General features: G+C 37.6%; 1 protein-coding gene across 3 annotated transcripts in view; it reads left to right on the plus strand.

Annotated features, from left to right (window-relative positions):
- The window catches only part of itga7 (integrin, alpha 7), a 34,627-nt gene that overhangs the window by 6,031 nt on the left and 5,791 nt on the right, over positions 1–22,805 (plus strand). For 2 of the 3 annotated variants that reach the window (XM_055027008.1, XM_055027010.1), the window contains exons 2-19: positions 11,967–12,094; positions 12,808–12,887; positions 13,002–13,257; positions 14,505–14,636; positions 18,291–18,498; positions 19,143–19,339; positions 19,565–19,653; positions 19,742–19,869; positions 20,083–20,178; positions 20,301–20,362; positions 20,564–20,733; positions 20,836–20,982; positions 21,063–21,178; positions 21,357–21,543; positions 21,633–21,707; positions 21,845–21,924; positions 22,028–22,105; positions 22,389–22,491. In XM_055027008.1, the coding sequence (XP_054882983.1) occupies positions 11,967–12,094; positions 12,808–12,887; positions 13,002–13,257; positions 14,505–14,636; positions 18,291–18,498; positions 19,143–19,339; positions 19,565–19,653; positions 19,742–19,869; positions 20,083–20,178; positions 20,301–20,362; positions 20,564–20,733; positions 20,836–20,982; positions 21,063–21,178; positions 21,357–21,543; positions 21,633–21,707; positions 21,845–21,924; positions 22,028–22,105; positions 22,389–22,491 (2,332 nt within the window). Of the gene's footprint in view, positions 1–11,966; positions 12,095–12,807; positions 12,888–13,001; positions 13,258–14,504; positions 14,637–15,318; positions 15,418–18,290; positions 18,499–19,142; positions 19,340–19,564; positions 19,654–19,741; positions 19,870–20,082; positions 20,179–20,300; positions 20,363–20,563; positions 20,734–20,835; positions 20,983–21,062; positions 21,179–21,356; positions 21,544–21,632; positions 21,708–21,844; positions 21,925–22,027; positions 22,106–22,388; positions 22,492–22,805 lie in introns of all 3 variants that reach the window. The other variant, XM_055027009.1, reaches the window with a different exon arrangement.

Genomic DNA, 22,805 nt, shown 5'->3' on the forward strand with positions numbered 1-22,805 from the left:
AAGGCAGTGATTGCCTCCAAAGGATTCGCAACAAAATATTGAGAAAAAACTTTTTTGTTGGGTTATGTTTATATGTCCAATTACTTTTGAGCTCCTAAAATGTGGAGTGTTTGTAAACAAATGTGTACAATTCCTACATTTTCTATCAGATATTTTTGTTCAACCCTTTAAATTAAACGTTACAATCTGCACTTGAATTCTGTTGTAGAGGTTTCATTTCAAATCCAATGCGGTGGCATGCAGAGCCCAACTCACAAATATTGTGTTACTGTCCAAATATTTCTGGCCCTAACTGTATGGTAATGTGCCTGAACTCAAGCAGAAACAATTGCTCTTTTAAACAGTAAAGACAAATCTAAAATATTTAATCAACATTAACAACAACAAAATCATGGTTAATGTATTATTATCTCATCTTCATAAAAAGAAACCTCATGAGACACATTTTTCATTTAGCAAGCAATGAACATAGCAATTCCTGCTATGATACATTTCCATGAAACTTTCTTTTAGTGCTCACTTTGTGTTCATGCTGTTTTCATACCATTCTGAAGCTTATTGTTTTGCTTGAAGCAATCTGAAACTTGCTGTAATTAAATGCTGTTGAGTCATTTTTTTCCCTATCAGGACTGTCAGCGTTACTTCAGCCTGTGGCCATCCTGTTCCTGCTTCATTGTGTGTTTCATGTCACCTGATTCAATAGTGAATCTGATATTGGCGCTTTGATGCTCTGTTACTCATAACTTGATCACACAACTTGTGATGAGTAAGTGCTGAGCTACCTCACTTCAGTGGAGTTTATATGATGTAAGAGCTGAAGATTAGATTGAATGTGGGTGAGAAATGAGTCTTCATTGTCTCAAGGGACTGTGGTGTATCTCCTTAGTTGGCCTTTGTAGAGTATGGGAACACAGGTCAAGGCAAGTAAGACCCCATGTAACACAATGAGCTCATATTTAGTGTAAATAGAGCCTTCCCAGACACACGTCTCGAGGTAACAACCCCAGATAGCCTCTATCTGGTGCAGTAAACTTGCAAACCTTTTAACTTTTGCTATTTTGGTTATTGTGATACAGAGTCTGAAGGGGCTTCTGCTGTTGATGGCAAAGTGAGGATAAGGAGAGAGGGTATTTGAGTTATGTGCTTGTTGGCTATTTATAATGACATGAGGAGAGCTTCTGCTTATAGTTCTCTAATGGTTGAGGGCAGGGAAGATCCTGAGGTTTTTCCCCTTCACCGACATTGTTTCCAAATTGCTGCAGTAAATGTGATTTCTAGAGCAACATATGAAACAAAAAAGCTCAAGTAAGCCCTTGTAAAGAAGGGTTTAAATGACATTTGATAATTACACTAGGAAGCATTGTTGTTGTTTATGTTTATGTTTGCTGCTGAGCAAGATGTGAATGCACAAATGTTGTATTTAGAAAACTGCACTTAGATAAATACACTAATACTTATATGAGAATCCATCCTTCTATAATATGCTGTAAATAAAAAAAAAACTGTCTGTCATTTACAAAAACAGTTCTGTGAAACATAAATCTTCAGAGTAAAAGTTTATTTTTCGTCATAAACCTTTAACACAGGCGTTACGCTGGCAGTTCTGCTTTGCTGAAACCATGTAAGTCATCTATTATTGTTTCTGGTTGAAAGATATGTAACTGTCACTGACAGACATCTCTGGTCTGATCTTAATATCCCCCTTTTCAATGTGCAGCAAGTTTTCTTTCACTGAACAGCTTTTCAATAGTTTTTGACCAGAATTGTTCAATTTTGATTTATTTCAACCTGTGGTTGTTGATTCAGTGTGCTTAAAATGGACTGCGCTGCTTTACTCTCAAAAGGGACAGCAGAAAGGTCTCTGGTTGCAGAGAGGTTCATGTGTACATGTGGTCTTGCTTTGGTGCTTTTGCTGGCACGGACACTCTGTCTCACTCCCGGGATGGTCTCGTGCAGCCAATGTGGACGTAGACATGTTGTCTGGAGTTTGGTGTCACTGACTGAAACAAGTCTGAAACAAAAATTTGTGAGGTTGAACTAATCCTCTCATTAAACCTCAAGCTTCATTAACAACCTTAAGAATAATATCACTGGATAAACTTGAATCCCAGTTTTCTTCTAAAGATGGCAAGTGAAGCCACTTAAAAAAGATAATAACATCAATGTAAAGATGCCAGTGAACTAAACATGCATGAAACATCCATATTTTTGTACGAGAGGAAAATGTAATGCCAGGTGAAAGCCTCTGCAATCAAAGGGCTAAAAGTACCTACTGACATCATCTCAATAATAACAAAAGAAGTGAAACTGAAGTCTTTCCCTTTTACCTAGAAAAGAAAACACAGAACAGTTCATGTTAAATTTGCTTCAGTCACAGAATTGTATGCATATCACAAATCTCCACTTTGGCCAATGTAAGTAGTTTATAAGCAGCAAAAATGAATTTGTTTGAAAGCCGCTTCTGTTCTCTCATGAATCTTCAGTCATTGGTATATCTGGTCATCATTCATTTCCTGCAGATATGTGAGCTTTCACAAGTGAATCTGACATTGTGGAACTACATGAGCCGTGAAAGGAAACTCTGTATGGGTCTGTTGATTTAAAACATTGCTGGTATTCCACAGGCTATTTATGACTAATGTTCAGTGGTAATTCTCCTGTCTTCCATACAAACTGTTCAGGTGTGCTAATGACAAGAATATGACAAGCAAAAATAATAGGGTGACATTCTGGTATTATGTTAAGTTTTGAAGAGAGTTGGTCAGATGGAGGGAAAATTACTAATTATGTTTTGACTCAATGTTCTCCCTCTGTGATGTTATTGCATCCTGCATGGCACAAGCATTTCAGCATTTTTCATGGAGACTAATTCTCACATAGGTGGAGGTATTTTGGTTAGAAAGATGATATTTTGGGGACAGAAGCTTCATTTTAAATTTGGATCACAACCATAATCTAAGAAAATAAGTTATAAGAGAATAGTGTGTACAACTACAATAAATTTTATAGGGAGTTTCGGCATTTTCATGACCTTTTATCTTCATAATTTAAAAACCAGCAAAAAACAGCTGGGTTTTCTTTTAAGCAGATGGGCTGTTTTGAGAAACACTAGAAACCCAAATGGAAGTACAAAAACATAAAAATGGGAATTCTGAGTTATAGATCTCCTTTAAAAAATGAAAATCCACTTTTCACATGGATACAAAACAAATTTGCTGATTGGATTGAAAAGTGAAATTACCCACCATCGCCCCACCCTGACCATTACCTCTGAAGTGCAATGGCCAGCAAGTAGATTTTCTTAGATATCCTCTACGTTTTTCTACCTCCCTGTTTCTGACGGTTTTGAACAATTTTTACCTGACAATACTTTGGAGGACCAAAGCTGACACACTCCATACATACACACAATACTCGGAGTTTATAAACAACAAAAGGAAGAACTGTTTTAGCAGTTTCAGTTTTCCAATGTTGTACAATAAACATTTTAGAGCCATAACCAAGCACATATTTTTCTTATTTTCTGTTTTCTCTGGGTTTTCCTTTTCCCCAGGGATAGAGTTTTAATTTTGTTTCAACATCACAATGGCTGACAGTAATTATTGTCAGTGGTTATGAATGAAAAAAGATTTCCAGTCATTTATTTTCTGTTGAACAAAACACATAAATGTATACAAATGGCCTCAGTGAACCTGCCTCACACAGTCACAGTACAATAGAGCATTTTAGTATGCTAATTTACATTAGAATAGGATGACTGAAGCTACTTTTCATCCCTGGTTTAGGAGTTCAGAATAACCCATACCCTTATTTCACTCCTCCATTATTTCAATTCATAATTTTTGTGCTCTTTTATTCTCAGTGGGTCTTACAGCAACTGTCTTCCCGTGGAGTGCTGTGCTGCTTAAATTTAGTGGAGATTAGGAAGAAAGAAGCATCTACATTCTCTCTCACACGATTAATGCCCTTTCTGCCTCCCACTTACTCTCTGTCTATTTAGCATTCTTCCATTCCTCCACAGTGCTGCCTAGGCATGGACAAAAGCTCAGTGGGAAGCAGGGCTGCCTGGAACAGGGCTTTCAAGAATATTGCTTTGCGGACCACATGCTCACTGAAAGCACCGGGACAATCTGCAGAGTCAGGGGGAAGCATACAACTTAACTGGAGAGGCAGATAAAATGCACAATTTGAACTGTGTTCAAAGAATCAAAGCTGATTATGTTATTCAGAAGCAGTTTATCTTCTGAGTTTACATTAAAATGTTTTCTTTGTGCATTATCTCAGTTAATTATGATTGTTGATGTTTGATTCCAGCTTTGCTTCCACAGAATCTTGTATTTTTCTTCTGAATGTCATGCGATCTGTGGGGGAGGTGTCTAGCGTCTGATGAAAATAGGCATTAGGAGGGCTGGCAGGGATGAATAAATCACTGCAGGATTCTCTTCAGATTAAATAAGTGTGTCTATACTTGTTTGTGCATGGAGGCATTTGGGTTGAAACTCATACTGACGCAGTTTAATCAATCAGCCGATGGCAGCTCGACTGGGATCTGATTAAAAGGAAGACATCAAGAAAAAGCCCAATAGGAACGGAAATTACAAGGGAGGTGGAGGTTTTATGTTTGGAGTTATTAAATAGATCATCACAATCTTCCTTGAAACCAATCAATCATTTTATGAGAATATTTTACACCGTGTACCAAATTATTATGCAAGTGATATTTTCGCAGATTTTCTTAAATGGTCAATGCAAATGATGGTCAGTATAATTTTCAGGTCATGAACTGCTACAGTATAAGTAAAATTTTATTGAAGAAAGCTCTTCAATACTGAAAACAGTATTTTATTCCAAAATAAAAATCTCAAAATGCACTGATCCAAATTACGATGCACAGCAGATTTTCTAAACATTTTATGGATTATAAAGAACTGCAAACTGTCATTCTTTGAATGTGCAGCATTAAGTTGTTACATGTACTAAATCAAAAGCTATTTCAATCAGAAACATCTCAACAGACCGAGTTACATGTTAACATAAGACCCCTTCTCTGGTATCACCTGCACAGTTCTTGCATCCATTGAACTTGTGAGTTTTTGGATAGTTTCTGCTTGAATTTCTTTGCAGGATGTCAGAAAACCTTCCCAGAGCTGCTGTTCTGATATGATACCCTCAGATCTTCTGCTTGAGGAAACTCTAAAGGTTCTCAATAGAGTTGAGGTCAGAGGAGGATGGTGACCAAACCATCAAACCATGAGTTTTTCCCCTTTTGTGCCCATAGCAGCCAATGACACAGTGGTATTTCTTGCAGCATGAGATGGTGCATTTTTATGCATGAAGATGATTTTGCTACTGACGGTAAGGATCTTCTTTTTGAACCATGAAAGAAAGGGATCAGTCAGAAAGTCCATGTTCTTTGCTGAAGTCATTTTCACACCTTCGGGGATTCTGAAGGGGCCGACCAGATCTCTCTCCATGATTTCAGCCCCAAAAATTACTCCACCACCTCCTTGCTGACGTCACAGTCATGTTGGGATGTGGTGGCCATCCACCACCAATCCATTACTGCGTCCATCTGGACCGTCCAGGGTTGCACAGCAGTCATCAGTGAACAAGTCTGTTTGAAAATTAACCTTTGTGTATGGCTGGACCCACTGCAACCGTTTCTGCCTGTGAGCTCTGGTTAAGGGGGCCGAATAGTAGGTTCATGTACCGCAAGCCTCTGAAGGATCCTCCATTTTGAGGTTCCAGAGGCACCAGCAGCTTCAAATAACTATTTGCTGCTTTGTAAGGTGATTTTAACAGTTACTCTCTTACTCCAATGAATTTGTCTAACAGAAACCTTCCTCATTATGCCTTTATCTGTACAAACCCATCTTTGTTCTGAATCAGCCACTAGTCTCTTCACAGTATGATAACGCTTCAGATTTTGTTAAATATCTAATGTTTTCATACCTTGTCATACACTGTCTGATGATTTTCATCAGCAGAGAGATCCTTTCTCTTTCCCATATTGTTTGAAACCTGTGGCCTGCCTAACAATGTGGAACATCCTCCTAAAGTAGATTTTCTTTAATTGAGCTCATCAGACAAGCTAATCAACCCAGTTCTGAAATTAATCATAGTGATTCAAAGAGACCTGACACACAATACCATCTATAAATTTAATAGCACAACAAAAAATATTAACCTTTATGACACTTAAATCCTGTTTGCGTAATCATTTTGAACGTGATGTAAATATGTAAATAATTTGAACAATTGACTATGCTTTCATTCCAACATCTCAGGCTCTCAGCAAATTCTGAAAACACACTATGAGACAGCTGAAAATGTGAAAACCATCCACAAATAAAACAAGTCGAGTTAATGACTTTATTTTATAATTTGCTTCAAAAGCACCTTTGAAAGTTTTCAGTCTTTGAGGACCGAAGAGGGGAAGTTAGTTAGTGGTCAAGATTTTTTTCTGCAAATGAATAAAAAATGATAATAATGGAAGGAATTATTCCTTTAGCAGACAAATTTTAGCATAAACTGTATCAGTTCAGCATCATTACCTGACATTTACAAACACCCAAAGTATATTTCATTAGTCACCCACAAAACCAGTTTAGTTCAGTCAGCGACTGATACCTGCATTAAAAGGTGCCTTGAACCACAGCTGGTTGGGCATTTAATATTGAATCAAGACATTCATGCATTAAGTAAGAAAAATAACTTGAACTGAATGTTTTTGAATTGTTACGCAGAGTAAATAACATATACGAAACTTACCCTAAAACTGATTAGAAGCAAAGCTTTCGTAACTATATTATTGTCAAAATAATTTCCATAGCCGTTTTAACACTGTGCTGGAGTTACGCTGTTTATTTCCTTCAGAGAGGTTTTGCAGGATAGATAATAAATCCTTGGTTTAGTGATAAATGCTGTACCAAGAGAGAGGACTCTTAAAACAAAAAGTAAATTTAAGACACCAGATACACATAAATCAATCAATACATGGATAAGTGGATAGAAACGGAGACAAAAGAACAACATCAGGGAGGCCCTCTTTATCTTATGCCTGACAATGGATCTTCGTTTATTGATCAGTGGAGCAGGTGGGGATCTTGGGGGCTGTTAAAGATTAATATGTATCACATACACTATTACCAATCATGTTTATAGGTGAAACATTATTTTCATCAACCTTTTCAACTTTTCCAGTAGTAGTGTAAAACCTTTGTTAGATTGAGATGTTGCAGCTTTTGGAATAACCACAAACTAATCATTTTGGCAGGAAGTTGAGTCACATCCGTGGGCAGTGAAGCGTAATGTCCCAGAGGATTTTGTATCCAGACAGGCAGCTGTTTCTAGCTCTCGCTTGCACTTTTTATATTTTGCCAACCATTATGTGCTCTCTCTGGAGTGGGAGAGATCTGAGGTGTCAAACGTGATGATACACAGTTTGGTCACCCCATTATCAGCTGCCGTTTTCCCATCACAAGATGTAAAGCGAAGGCTTGGTGTTAGGTGTGAACATTTGGATTTTCTGAAAGAGGGGTTTATTCTAGTCTACATTGTTGAACAGTACATTGTATAGAATAGACATATCTTTTAATTAAATGTAGTTAATTAAAAAGACCCATTAGTTTTTGGCTGTAGCTCCCATGCCTGGTTTCCACTGGTACCCAGAAAAGAAATTAAAACAATAAACAATATGATCACAAGATTAAAAACCCATTACATTTTAATATGCACAGGAAACACATGGTTGAGGAAGCTATAAAGATAGCTAATTTTATTAATTGTCATGGCTGCTCCTCCTAAAAGCACACTCCTTCTTAAAGCGTACAAGAACCTCCAGAAGAGGAGAACCCGCACTCACCTTGCAGATCAGAAAAAACATTCCTAATTTTCTGAACTCAGGAATATACAGTTCCTTAAAATGCAACAGTGACGACATTAAATCATTTCAAAAACAAAGTTCTGAATGACAATTTATACAATGTTAATGTTGAAAAACCTGGTCTTCCAATATGAATGTAAACACTTTCGAGAGCTAATCTATAGACCAAGGAGGAGTGGAACAACTTTTAAAAACTGGACTTACGGTCTTAGATTTAACAACTTTCGAATGATTTAAAATACATGTCAGTTTCTGCAAAAGTAAAAAAAAAAATGTTCTAGAGAATTTTATCGTTTATTGTGTCAAATGATTTATGAAAAATATACCCTAGAATTATACTTGTATTCCTAAATCATTACTTTTTAGTAACAGATCATGTTGCTATTTCTGTAGAATTGATTAGCCTGAAACTAAATCATATTGTATGCAGCACAACAAAAGTTACTTTAAGATAATCAGTGATTTGAAATGCAGCACATTTTTCTTGTTTCTTTGGTAATGCTGACAGCCCTTGTCAGATGAGCTAATCCATGTGTGCATGTTATAAATATTGGAGCCATGTGTACAGTTACCTGTATGCTCACAATCGTAATGCTTGCAAATGTTTTCTACTGGATGAATGTGTGTATCCAGGTCAGAGGTCACAGTCTTTTTTTCAGGATGACGACAGAAGGTCTAAAGTACCTCTTGCCCCCTTGGAGATTGCGTAGAAACAGTGTTTACAGAGGAGCAGATTCACACTACTGTGGGATTGACAGATGGTCAACGATCTGAGCGCACATTAAGAGGGAGCAGCAGTAAGAATCAAGAAACTAACTTTTAGGAGTGTTGAGGATGGGTTTGATTTGGCTTCTAGGGAATTCATTATTGAGTTAAAACTCACAGCTGCAGCATTCCAACAAAGGGTTGGGTTTCCTGAGAAATACCTACAATAAAACCACTACAATGAAGGATCCTCTGGGTTATTAAAGAATGAACATATTGTTTGGCTGAAATCCAGATTTCCTTTGTTTTGCTGTTTTCTTTTTTGAAGTTAAATCTCAGTAATTTTTCATAAACTAACAAAAGAACTTTGAGTTCTGCTAAGAATGTGAAATAACTTCTTGCAGATGCTTGAGTGTCTTTATTGTGTGTTTTGATTTAAATGTTTCAGCTGTTAATGGCCAGTTACTTCAGTAAAATGTCTTGGTAACAAAGAGAAGAAAGTGCTGTTTGGTTAGCTAAAGGGCTGTTAGAGGTTTGAGCATGAGACAAAACAGATCTGAGAAGAAAACTCAGAGTTTTATCTGCCTTTAGATGAGAATGTAATCTGGAAGACACATAACCTCTGTTTTCAGTAACAGTTTATTAAAATCACTCAAGTAACCTAATGTTTTCTCCTTCTTGTCTGTAGAAATTGAATAGTTCCTAAATATATGTTTGTGGGTGATATCAAGTGTTGGTGTGAAGATGTGTAAGGAAGATGTGTGTTGGGAGGGGGGGATGAAAAGGGGCTTGTTGGGGGAGGGGTTGTCAGGATGCTCAGGAGAAAGTGTTGGGGTCACTGCACATGCTCCCTTTAGTGAACACATCTGTGTGATGAACGTGGCATAATGGATGCCGGTGTTGTTTTTGTGGCGATCAACTATGAAAACAAAGTAGACTACTGTAGAGATGGGGCGGGGGTCAAAGCAGAGGCCAGAGAGTAAAGCAAAAGGCTGTGCTGGTTTCAACAGCATTGTTTTAATAAACACAAAAGCAACATTTCTTTCTTACACAGAAACCTTGATCAGTACATTCAAACGATGAGATTAACAGTCTGTTTTGGAGTTGGAGTTTAGATGGCTGCTTTTGGTGCATCCTGAAGTCTCAGCCTACACTTGTCACACTTCACTTAACCTTGATTATATTGTACATAAGAAAAGCAAGTAGTCATACATTACTCAAAGGCACATTATGAATAAAGTGAAAATAATATGGTTAAAATGCCTTTATGTTATATAGAGATTCCAGTAAAATATTCTAATGAAAGATTTGAAGGCTGGATCCCCAGTTTGCTCAATCTAATCTATGTCCTCATCTTGCAACACACTCACACGCTGGTGGCACCACTGTGCTCATGAGGGTATTTCTTTAAGCAGTCGCCATAATTTTAAACACCCTCATATCTGCAGAGCCAGTCTACAGCAAAACCAACATAGCCTGACGATGACACACATCACACACTCACCATGCAGTCCGTCTCAAATGTGGATTTACTGAAAATTGAGTTTAGTAATGGGGATTAAGATGGGACGGTCTGAGTCAGCATTAAACAATGAGTTGGCACAGACTTGGTAGAAGGGCAAATAGATGAAAGTATTACTCACCCTTGAGGCTTCAGGACAGGTGTACATGTCTGTGTGCTGAGCTGCAACCACTTTACTTTATTTCAGTATCTCTGTTTACATTAAATGCTTCTAAAATTCCAACCCAATGTACCTTACTGCTATAAATAAGAGCAGAACAGATTTTAGTACTCTAAGAAACTCAGTACCAGTAATAGTATAGCCTACCTTCAACATTTTGGTTTGCTTACATTCCTTCTTTATAAATGTTCTTGTGTGACACCTGCTTGATTTGTTTGAAATGAGCTTTCCTTTAGCTTTAAATAGACCAGCTTTTGGAAAGTGTACTGCATAATTGGACCGAGTCCTTTATACTTAAAAGTGCTGCTCAACAGAGATATTTTACGTTTCAAGAATGATGAATATTGTTAATTTTCCAATGATCCAGTGGTTTTACTATTCACCCATTGTGACTTTAAAACCCTTTTAAAGTTTAGTAAACAACAGCTCTCCTTTTGTACAGGGGTGGTATAGCAGATTACTCAACCTCCCGGAATGACACCCCTATACCTGCATCTGCTCATGAATGAGAAAAGAGAGATATCTATCATCTTTACTCACAGATGTAGAACAGAGCCTACTGGACTGTTAAACTGGATCTTATCATCGTCTCCCTGGTTTTAAATTAAAAAACATTGCATTTATATGATATTAACCATATCAGTACTCCAGAGTTACCACTGATGAATTGTGGCATCCTCGCTAGGCTTATGTCAGATCTAATGTGCTTGATGCTGGTTATTTTTATTCAAATTCAGGATTTTTTACAGAGATGAGCGCAGTTATATCTCAACAGGATTCTTTGTCAAGTAGCACAACATAGAGCCCAGCTGCACTTTAGGTGATACTCATGTCTATGAATCTCCACTGCTGTAGGACCTGTTTTAGATAAAGTTCAAAAACTGTCAGATGATAAATTACACAAATAAGTAATTAAATCAGAGAATCTAAGCATCCTAAATCACCATGAGAAAATGGTTTGGTCCAAACAAATGATCATCATTTTAGGTGAATCTTAGTTGAATGATGTGTTGGCTATTAAAACTATACAAATCAGACAAACACTTAGTACTGTAACTTGCAGTAATACAGTTAATCTTTGGAACTGTATGATGATTGAAACAAAAATGCACTCAAAAGATTGTATAAACAAATTGAAGGATGCATTTTGATGAACATCACCCACCTTTCCTGATAAGTTGATGCATACCAGAAAAAGCATTTTTGATACTTAAATATCTATTTTTTAAAAATTGAACAAGATTCCTTGACAAAACTTTAGATCATCTGATTTTTCTACATGTTCAGCTCCTTGTCTCTCATCTTTTTCTGTCATCACTTCCATGTATATGTATATGCTGTGGCTGATGTTGTTGTAGGGAAATGAAGCTCAACGCTGGGTTTTTAAATAGCGTCCTTGCCCGAATCAGCCATTCCTAATATGGCAGAGTACAAGGACACTAGCCCCAAAATATCAGCCAACCCTCACTAGAAATTAAACTTTTCTGTACTATAATTATAGACATAAAACGTGCACCAAAAACTCACAGAACTAATCAAGACTATATGATGTGCTGCACTGAATTTTGACAGTTTCACTTGAGCTCCAGATTGCTATAGAAATAGCCTTAAATATCTGTGGTTTTGAATGTACATTACCTTGTTTGTTGAAGAAAAAGCCATTAAAAATGATACAATTCTTCTTTTTTTGTTAGGATCTTGGTGGGAGCGCCACAGGCAGCAGGGCGGGGTCCGCTGACGGGAAATCGGACCGGAGCCCTTTTCCGTTGTCCGATCACGCCGGAGGAGTACGACTGTGAGAGGGTCAATATCGATGAAGACGGTTAGTTTATGCTCAGCTTGTAAAATTCAACCAGTAATTAACTAGGTGATCTACAAGCAGCTTAATTGCTGTTTGTTTGTTTTTTATAATAACATTTTTAACAAAATGTTTTCTGTGTTCCATCATTTGTAACATCAAGAAAAGTAAAACTTTGAGATTGTAGTGACATGTGAAAAAATGTCTTTATTGACAATTGTCAAATGTGACGGTCCTAATGCTTTTAATACATTTATTGAGTTGGGATGGTTTCTTGAAAGCTAGAGTGCTTCAGAAACAATAAACACGATGACTCAACATGTCCACAGAAAAAGGTCTAAAAAGCAAAGCTGCAGTAAACAGATGCAGACTTTGGGTGCATTAAATACATTATGGCATTTCTGTTATTGTTTTATTATTTTTTTATTTCCTTCACTGATCATATTGGAAATATACACCACCTGCAATACCACTGGTATTGCTGGTTGTTTCATGTTTGTTTCATTTGCATAGTCTTTTAGAAGGTCCTTAGATTAAGAAAAAATGGGGCAAAGCTCCAAAGGGAAAGACTGTGATAATATTGTTTAATATTGCAATGATTAGATCATTTAAGAGTACCTCATGTTTTCCTCATTCTTTTTCAGTATCAGTATGTAGTTGCTCCCTGCAGCTTTAGCACTCTGTTCATTATCATCATCAATATTGACACTGATGCTTCATTTTCTGTTTTTACACAGTAAGTCTTGACAGAGAAAGCAAAGACAATCAGTGGTTGGGAGTTTCGGTAAAAAGTCAAGGAATTGGAGGGAAGGTGGTGGTAAGTATTATTCTAAACATCCATCCATGCAGAAAGGTGTCTGTAATTGGGCAAAAACAGGGTGTTTTATATGAGCCAGACTGAAGGAATACATGTCATTCTGTTTCTCACAAGACCTGTGCTCACCTGTATGAGCTAAGACAACGAGTCACGCAACCTTCGGAAACTCGGGATCCCATCGGACGCTGTTACGTCCTGAGCGATGACCTGACGAGGCGGGACGACTTGGACGGAGGGGAGTGGAAGTTCTGTGAGGGTCGATCGCAGGGACACGAGCAGTTTGGCTTCTGTCAGCAGGGCCTGTCTGTCAGTTTCACTCCAGACAGAAACTTTATCCTGTTTGGAGCTCCAGGAACCTACAACTGGAAAGGTAACATGTCAATGCAGCATTAATATATATTTCAAATTTTACAAAACGTATCAAAGTTTAAGAAAACATTGTTGCAGTATTCAGAAAATGCAAGAAGTGGGTTAAAAATCTTTATTGTAATCTAAGAAAGAAAGGCAGTCAATGGAAATATATTATATATATATGTATGGAAATATTACTGACTGCAGGACAGAGCTCAAGATTATTGGCTAATCTACTGATTGAACACAAACAGTGACAGATACTAAAGCAAATTAAGCTCTTTGATTTATCTAATGCAATTATTACTTAATGGATTAGTTTTACTCAGAGGTAAATATATAACACAGTGTTTTCTCATTTCAACTCCTTTATGCATGTTCACATAAAAATTCAGCTGAACTCAACTTAGTTTATCTTTGTTTTGAAAATTCACAACAAATTTAATCCAGTTCACTTTACAAAACAAACATCAAATTTCTATCCAGAAACATGTTGTCAGGAGCTCCTTCTTTGCTAAAACGTTAAACATTTGTTTGCAGAAAGATGAATAAGGTAGAACTGAAAATGTAAATATTAACCTTTTAAATGTTCACAGTTTAAATTTCAGTGTATGTTTATATTTTTTAAATTTATTTTACTGATATTTGGCATAAAAATACAAGGTAGTCTTCAGCCAGCTTAAACTGATACTTTAAACAAAAAAGTAAAATACATTGGAAGTTCAAAATAAGTGTTTTTTTTCTGTTATGCACTGAAATATGGTTTTACAATTATTAAGTATAGTAGAAAAGCTAACAATTAGCTCTCTGTCATTGTGTATTTGCCGTGCTTGACTCAAGAACAACCCTCTTGACTCAAGAGGGTGCAAACATTTGGAAATGTTTGCACCCCCAAAGCAATACAAGCTCAAAGCATAAGGTCATAATATAACATAAGATAATTACTTTTGTTGAGGTTAATTGGTATCACCCAAATATGACAAAAATGTCAGTGAAATTGTACAAGTTTAAGTAAAAAGTCAGTGATTGTTGCATCAATATCGCATCATGTCATAATTTATTACACAAGAATGAAGCTGTGGCAGAAGAGTAATTGAACAGTATAGTCCTAAAACAAAGTAGATTCTTAAACTTAAATTTAGAGTGAAACATGCAAGAAAATAAAAAAAAAACAGAAATTGAAATGTGTTGTCCTTTCTGCTTCATCATCACTGTAGAAAATGTGTTCTTGTTGCCCTGCTGTGCCTTCACCTGTTTCCTTCGCAGGCGAACTGCGAGTCGAGCTCCTGAACCAGACTGTTCTTGAACTCGGTTTCTATGACGACGGCCCGTATGAGGTGGCAGATTACAATGAGCTCAATGCGCTGCTCATCCCGTTGCCCTACCACAGTTACCTGGGTAGGATTCGCCCTCTATGCTCACTGCTGCCCGAGCACAGGAGAGAAAGAGAGGGCCGTGGGAGGCTGACGTCCAGGCTCAGACTGTAACCTGACTAAACACAGGAACAGTAGCAAGACCTCAACCGCCCCTGACTGGAAGAGGGTAAACTTGTTTTAGTGTCACTCCCATTCCCTAGGGATTATTTCTGGCTGAGCCCGTGACTCATAAAACCCAAAATATGACTCAATATCAGTGTCCACCCACTGTAAGTCCTTTCTCACAGTGGCTGGACATGTTAAAACCGCCTGCAGCTGACAGTGGCCTGACATGAATTCTTTTGAATTCATGTGATTACTGGATTTCTTATAGAAACAAGAGAAAACATTGTATGGTCCAGCTTCAGAGCGATGATGCTGCCCTCATTACATGTGCCATCCTCTTTGAGAAGCTGGAAGGGAGAAAATTTGTCACATTTTTTGTGGGTGGGATGCAGTCTGAGCCTAAAACGTCACCTTTCCAACATGAACTCTGTGGTTCTGCAGACGAAAGTGCTGCTGTGCCTCAAAAACAAAGCATCAGTCAATCACAGCTTGTCTCACCTGCACTCCCTCTTCTCCTCTTTTTCCTCCCTCACCATTTCACCACCCCATCACTCCCCTACCGCACTTGTTCTTTCTTTTCCCGTTTTTGGGCCACATAGGGCTCTTGTTCATGGCTAGCGCCGTTGAAGATGCACTGCTGTACAAAACTCTGGAGCCTTCCACACCGTTTGAGGACGTAGCTCATAATAGCTACTTAGGTTTGTAGGCGTGGAGTGTTGTTTGGATCCGGTTGGACTCTTAGTTGATGTAGTTTGTGTTCTGTCTCTGTCTTTGTCCTCATCATTTGTCCTCAGATGTAGATTTTACTCTGTAGTCTTAGTACCATAATAAGAGAAAGCTTTCTTTTTCTCTGAACTCTCATAACTTAATTTGACTTAATTTAATATTTTTTAGATTAATTTGAGTCAGCATTCCCAACTTCCTGTCTTTGAGGCAAGAAGATTGTTGTCTCTCTGTGTTTAATAGCACGAGGGTGTTTGTCTGTTTTGTCCGATGTCATTAGTGTTTTTAGACCATTTGTCAGTGTTTGCTTTGGTGGAGATTTCCAGAGCATCTTGGTGGTGGGCTTTCTGTTGATTGTTGGAGTTTTACTGAACAAAACTGTTAGAATTTAACTAACAACCCAAGAAGTGTTGTTGTGCAGATGTGTTTCTAACTAAACGCTAACATAGATGGTGTAACAATAGTTTTGCTGTTTTTACAAAGTGTATTTTTCACAAAACTGAAAAAAACTTAAATTTAGTTGTTTTGTAATTTATGTGACAGACCAAAACAAAGAAGTGCATGAAAAAAGAAGATATGTTTTTTTTTTTGTCCATTTGTATTAAGACCCGTATCATTAATACCAGAATATTATCAATTGAACCAATGTCTGAAGTCATCTAATCAGTAGACACAAATTGGGTGTAATTTAATCTCAGCATTAATCCAATTGATGAGTTTTGAAGAAGCAAGATTAGGCTTAATTTATCTCAGCTTTAAACATCTCATTGTGCACGTCTCATACAAAAAAGAAACGTTTTCTTCCATTTCACATTTGTGCACAATTTTGTAGTCTGTCATATAAAATGAATAAAACAAAACCTCATAAAAGTTTCTATTTGTGAAGTAGGAAACATTTTGAAAAGTTCAGTGGGTATATCAGCTGTTTTATTTGATCAAAAGTTATTATGTTTTGCAGGATCTTGAAGACGTCTGACCAGATAAGAAAACACGTTTTTTGTAGTAGATCAAAAAAGAGAATGTGCATAAATATTACAACAATTTTGGGGCAAAAGGCATTTATTTATTGGTTAGCCAATCTTAATAGATTTCAAGAAAATAAATTAATCTTATGGTGGCGCTACATGAAATCTCTAGGCATTAAAGAGTCAGTGGCTTCCGTTAAGCTTCAGAAACAACATTTGGAAGGGCGTCTCTATCAGGCATATTAAAACTGTCTGTTGTCAAAGACCCAGCGTCTGCTAAACAAGACCAGTTTATATTTATTGTCCATTTTCAGTCATTATTCTTGACTGTGTGGATCCACTATAAATCTCTCTATTCACATTCCTCTGAGCCCGAATACCCTCGCAAAGTTGCGCTGTCTCCTTGACAACACTAATTCCCTCCTGACCTTTTAACCCTCGTTTATCACTCATATGCGTCCATTGATCCTGCAATCAAATGACATGACAGTCCTATGCATGCGTGCTAACATTTCAATCATTGCTCTTAAATATCACAGGATTTATGCATTTCATCACAATGTGGTCACAGCTGATTAACAGAGCAAATTATCCTTTCAAATTGGTGTTTTTTTTTTTTTTTTTTTTAATGATGTCAGGCATCCATTCTAAATGCCATGTATGTATGACCCAGAATGTATAAAAGCTTAAAAGGCAGTTTTATAATACAGTTTTAATACTAGCCTGGTTTGAAATATTACCACTTTGGGCATTTGCATTTATTGTCAATTTTATGGAGATGACTTAGTTTATGATTTAAGGCCAAATGATTTCAAATCACTTCATTTGTATTTTTTCTACCAATAGATACCATTAATTAAAGGAAGATTAAACAAAACAGTATGTGTAATTATTGTGTGGAATATGATTGAAAGTAAGATTTATGTAAGTTATGATATATAATCCAAAATATTAAACATATTTTATTATTCTGTGGTGAAACTTAAAAAAACCCATACAGTTCAGAAGAGTTACCACAGTGGTAAACATTTTTTTTCTGCTTTGCTCCACATTTAGTTTTGCTTAAGCTTGCTGTTAGCATGCATGTTAAAAGTCACCATGTGCAGAAAAAGTAACACCCAGCCTCCATTTATTGGTTTCAGAGGAGCTGCAATGTTAAATTCCACACCTGCCACCCTGGAGCTGCTCTCGTTTTGTGTCCATCTCGTCTTCTTTTGCATGTTTACTTAGAGCTTTTTTTAGAGCTAATGAATGTCCTGTGTGTTGTCATGGATTAACCCCTCCACATGAACCCTCCGCCTGCTTTTTACACTGAAAAATGTATGTATTTGTATAAAAGACTAAATGATTTGTATCTTGTTTTACATCTTGATAAGAAAATACTAACACAATATTTTTATGAAGTAAACACACTTGCTACTGCTTTGGTTCAGATGATTAACATTCAAGCGTATTTTCACATTCCTGCACACATCAGGTTGCAGAGAGCACACATAAAGACAGAACAGATGCATTTGATCATAAATCAGGTTAATGTGCTTTCACATTATTTACACACTGACCCCGCCAGAGGCATGAGCTGCAGCGTCATCAGTCTCATCAGACCAAAACCAAACATCTCTTTCTGTTACTGTCACATTTAGCCCGTTCGCTTTTACCGTTAGACACAAACACAACCCACAGCATTTACACACATCATGACTCTGTCATAAAATCAATAGTCACTTAAGCTACACATTTCATTAGTAAGAAGGCAAGCAGATCATTGCACATACTGAAGAGCTGCCACTAAACCTCACAGCCAATACTAATGTCTGAACCTAAATCCGTTACTCCCCAACCCCCTTTTCCTCTTCTTATGCCTTTTTCTCCTCTTACACCAGGGTTTTCTGTAGACTCAGCTAAGGGTATAATGAATCTCAAGGAGCTGACCTTTGTGGCCGGCGCACCACGTGCCAATCACACAGGGGCTGTGGTGCTGCTGAGGAAGGACAATGTGCACCGACTGGTGCCACAGCACATCTTCTGGGGGGAGGAGCTGGCTTCCTCGTTTGGATATTCGGTGGCCACCACAGATCTTAACATGGATGGGTGAGGAAAAGCTAATTCATAATTCATTGTGAATTCATCTGGCTTACTGTCAATTCCCACGACGGGTTGCCGCACATTTTTTGGCCAGAACGAGGCAGTTATATTTGAACCAAAAAAAAACATTAAAAAAATATTTGTTGTCCCTTTTGGTTGATTTTCTTGGAAGATGATGGGAAAATCCAATGAAGCAAGAATAATATAACAAATTCAATGCTCCTGATGAAAATGGACAAAGGGGAAAAGCTAAAAGGCTGCTATAGAAAAAAAAAAAAAAAAAAAAACTAAAAAACCAGTGGCTGATACATTTGCTATTGCCACTACAGCAGCAGATGAGATTTGGCTCAAGGACAAATTGAGGAAGAGGTCAGATTAGCTACTGTAGACCTGCTGAGAAGCAGCTGAAATGTTCATATAAATGGAAGTTTCCTGTGGGGTTTGTGTATGTGAGTTTGTGTGGTTAATAGTTCTGTTAATATGAAAAAGAAATAAATAACAAAAAATACAAAAGACTTCTTCAAAATGAGCATAAAAAAAAGTCTGATTTCTGAGATATAACCACATAAATCAAAATTGTTCAAAGATGAGGAGAGTGGTCTATAAACCTTCAAAAATTATTTAAATATGTGATCTATTTCTGTTTCTAGATGGACAGATGTGATTGTTGGAGCTCCCAACTTTTTTGACCGCAAAGCAGAGATTGGTGGAGCTGTTTATGTTTATCTAAACCCGCTTGGTCACTGGGATGATCAGGCCAGACCGATCCGCCTCAATGGGACATACGACTCCATGTTTGGGATGACAGTCAGTAGCATCGGAGATCTGGATCAGGACGGATATGGAGGTGTGAGCAACACTGATTTTTGTTCACAGAGCTCAATCGTGAATCTTAATCAGAAACCTCATGTATTCATAACAAAAAGGTTGTGTTTGAATTGTAAGATTTTGAGACTGGGGTTTCTGAAATTCCAAAATGCAATGTGCTGTTGGTGTTACAGGTTGAAAGGTCCTCATTACTTGTGCTTGGGGAACCGAAAGAGGTAAAAATAAGTCTGTCTAATATTTTCAGATATTGCTGTGGGAGCTCCATTTGATGGAGATGGGAAGGTTTTTATCTACAGAGGCTCCGATGCTGGAATTGAAACTAAACCTGCTCAGGTCAGTTTCAGAAGAAAACCTAATACATTTGCATGTAAGCAAATGTAAGCAGTGAGGGTTTTAATGAATGTAATCTGCACCACATCAGGTTCTGGATGGCCATGACTTTGATGTGACCCGTTTCGGATACTCCATTTCAGGGGGGCTGGATATCGATGAGAACCATTATCCAGATTTGGCTGTTGGTTCTCTTAATGACTCAGTAGTTCTCTTCAGGTAAGAAAAACACCAGCAAATATAAATTTCACAAAGTACTTTTTTTCAGTAAACATCTACACAGAAAGTCATAGGTCTATAATCTTTAGTTAATGTTTCCTAATTGTAATCAATATGTAGAAAATACTTCAAACAACTAGGCAATAAGAACGTCAAAGCGGATGATTTAGTTTCCCTTAATGCATCATATTGTGCTGTTTCTGTGTCCTCAAGGTCTTGTCCGGTCATCCATGTGGTCAGAGAAGTATCAATTGACCCTCAAAATATTGATTTGGACCAAAAGAACTGCAAGGAAAGAGATGGTGTCTGGTATGAACAAATGATGTGAAAACCGTCTAAGACAACTCAGCCCTAAACTGAAGGATTTGTTGCTTTAAAACAGTGTCTGCTAATATCTAACTGGGTTTTGCTTTTCTCCAACTTCCTTTTAGTGTTGAGGTTAAGGCCTGTTTTATGTTCACGGCACACCCTCATCATTACTCACCACACATTAGTAAGTCAAACTAAAGTCTTCAGCGTTTATATTGTTTAATGTACCTTCTTCACAACAGAAATTGTATCATGTGTCAAGAGATTTTATACGAACATTAGAAACCTCTCTTATTTCATTTAATTACATTCAAATGACATGCAGATATGCTTTAGTTTTATTTTCACTTTTTATTTTGACTCCTTTCTTGTTTCTCTCCTCAAGCCCTGGTGGTGCATTTTGAAGCAGACACAGAGCGCAGAAAGCTGGGCCTCCCTCACCGGGTTAGCTTTCTGGGACGCAGCTCGCTGGAGCCCGAATACACCCAAACAGAAGAAGTGGAGCTTCATCGGCAGCGCGAGACTCACTGCGCCACCGCCATCTTCCAGCTGCACGTCAGTTACTAACTGCAACCATGTCTAAGTTTATGCTGCTTTTTTACCACCTATGTTTATTCGGCTAAACATTCCTGGTCTGTTTTGCTTCCTGTCCTGCAGGAAAGTATTCGTGACAAACTGCGTCCCATTTCATTAGCGATAACCCACAACATCAAGCCTGTGCCGCCACGCAGAAACTCTGCTAAGAGGGCGCAGAAACTACCACCTGTGCTGAATATCTCTCCATCTAAAACGCTAAATTCTGAGGTTTGTAGCAAAAGTAAGGGTAGTTGATCTTTTAATTGAAATCCTGGAACTAGATGCTTTTCTTTGAATAAACTCTGAAGGTGAACTTCCTGCGAGAGGGATGCGGCAGCGACAAAATCTGTCAGAGCAATCTGAAGCTGAGCTACCAGTTTGGAACAACGGACCTTAACTCTGACTTCTTCACTCCTCTGCCAAAGTTAGTGCAGTCACTGGTTAATACTTGAGTTTGATGATGTCTTTCATTGATAATACACTTTTACTACAACCCAGTAAGTTTAGTTTAGAAAGATTGTGTGCTTATATATATTTCTTACTTTATTGCAAAATGTTTGCTTTTCAACCAGCTGACCCAACCTTTTCTTGTCTTGGTGCAGAGATAATGATGGCGTTCAGGTGTTTTCTCTGTCTGATCAACGACTGGTGGTGCTGGAGATCACAGTCACCAACATGCCTTCAGACCCTCTGAATCCTGAGGAGGACGGCGATGACGCTCACGCTTCCCAATTGTTCATCACACTTCCAGACACGTTACCATACGCCGGCTCCAGGGTCCCACCTCAGGTATGACTTAAATTAAGGAGTTAGAGGAGTCCCTGTGTGAATCAGTGTGTTTGTTATGAAGGTATGTGTTTGATGTGCTGTAACTGCAGATGATATGTCAAGCGAATCAGAATGGATCCCAGGTTGAATGTGATCTCGGAAATCCTGTCAAGCGAAATGCGAAGGTAGAAAATAGTTTCTTATATCTGGTCTTGTGAATGTGTTGCTTCTTACTTTTAAATGAAATCTACATGCATTATGACCATTCAAACCAGACTGAAACCTCTGTCTGTTTTACAATTATATTTATACTTCATTTCAGCTAAAATTCACCATCAACCTGAGTACGTCAAATATTACTACTGAGACCACTGAACTCACTGCAGGTCTCCAACTGGCAACGTATGTCCCACTTACCCCATCTGTATCAACCAGTGTTTAACACGTGAACACTTTCATTTATTTAAGAAGTTTTTATTGTGACTTGTTGATGTTTTCTCTCCAGGATCAGTGAACAGCTTAGTCTGGATCCTGTCACAGCTTTTGCTAAAGTTGTGATAGAGCTCCCCCTGTCGGTCAATGGGTGAGTAAACAGTTTTCCACAAATAAGTCGTATTGGTCTTGATAGACAAAATTGAGTGTAAATATGGGATTCAATTTAATTAGATATCTTTTAAAGACAGTCAAAATAGATTTTACTTAGAGATATTGGAGGAAATGTTGCATACCGTACTTTTCAGACTTTTATTTGAAAAAAAGATTGAAAAAATAGTGAAGTTTCACTTGTAACATGAGAAAATTATCCAGAGGTATGAAGAAAAGCCTCCAAGCTGAAGTGTGGATGTGATTGTTTTTTTTTTTTTCAGTCTAGCTCGTCCTCATCAGCTGTTCTTCAGCGGTACCGTAAAGGGGGAGAGTGCCATGACCAGCCTAGAGGACATCGGTAACCCTGTAGATTTAGAATTTGTGGTGAGTTTAAGCCTATCTAAGTTAACTGTGTACTTAGATAGGCAAAAACATAACCCTCGTTCAATTTGCAAATATCTGACTTCACTTGAAATATGACAAAACAAACATACCTCTTCAGTAAGATATTGTAGCTTGTTTTAAGTCAGTAATTCCTCAATACAGATTTGTTTTAGAAGTACTTGTTTCACTAGCAGATTTTCTCACTTATAATATTGGAAAATTGTTTTGTTTTAGGGGTCAAAAATTTGCCAGTGGAAATCGTACTTTTTAAAATTAATATTTTACTGGAAAGTTATCTGTAATTTAGGTTCTAC

This window comes from Poeciliopsis prolifica, unplaced genomic scaffold, assembly GCF_027474105.1.
Source record: "Poeciliopsis prolifica strain line A6 unplaced genomic scaffold, Auburn_PproV2 SCAFFOLD003, whole genome shotgun sequence".
Taxonomy (NCBI): Eukaryota; Metazoa; Chordata; class Actinopteri; order Cyprinodontiformes; family Poeciliidae; genus Poeciliopsis; species Poeciliopsis prolifica.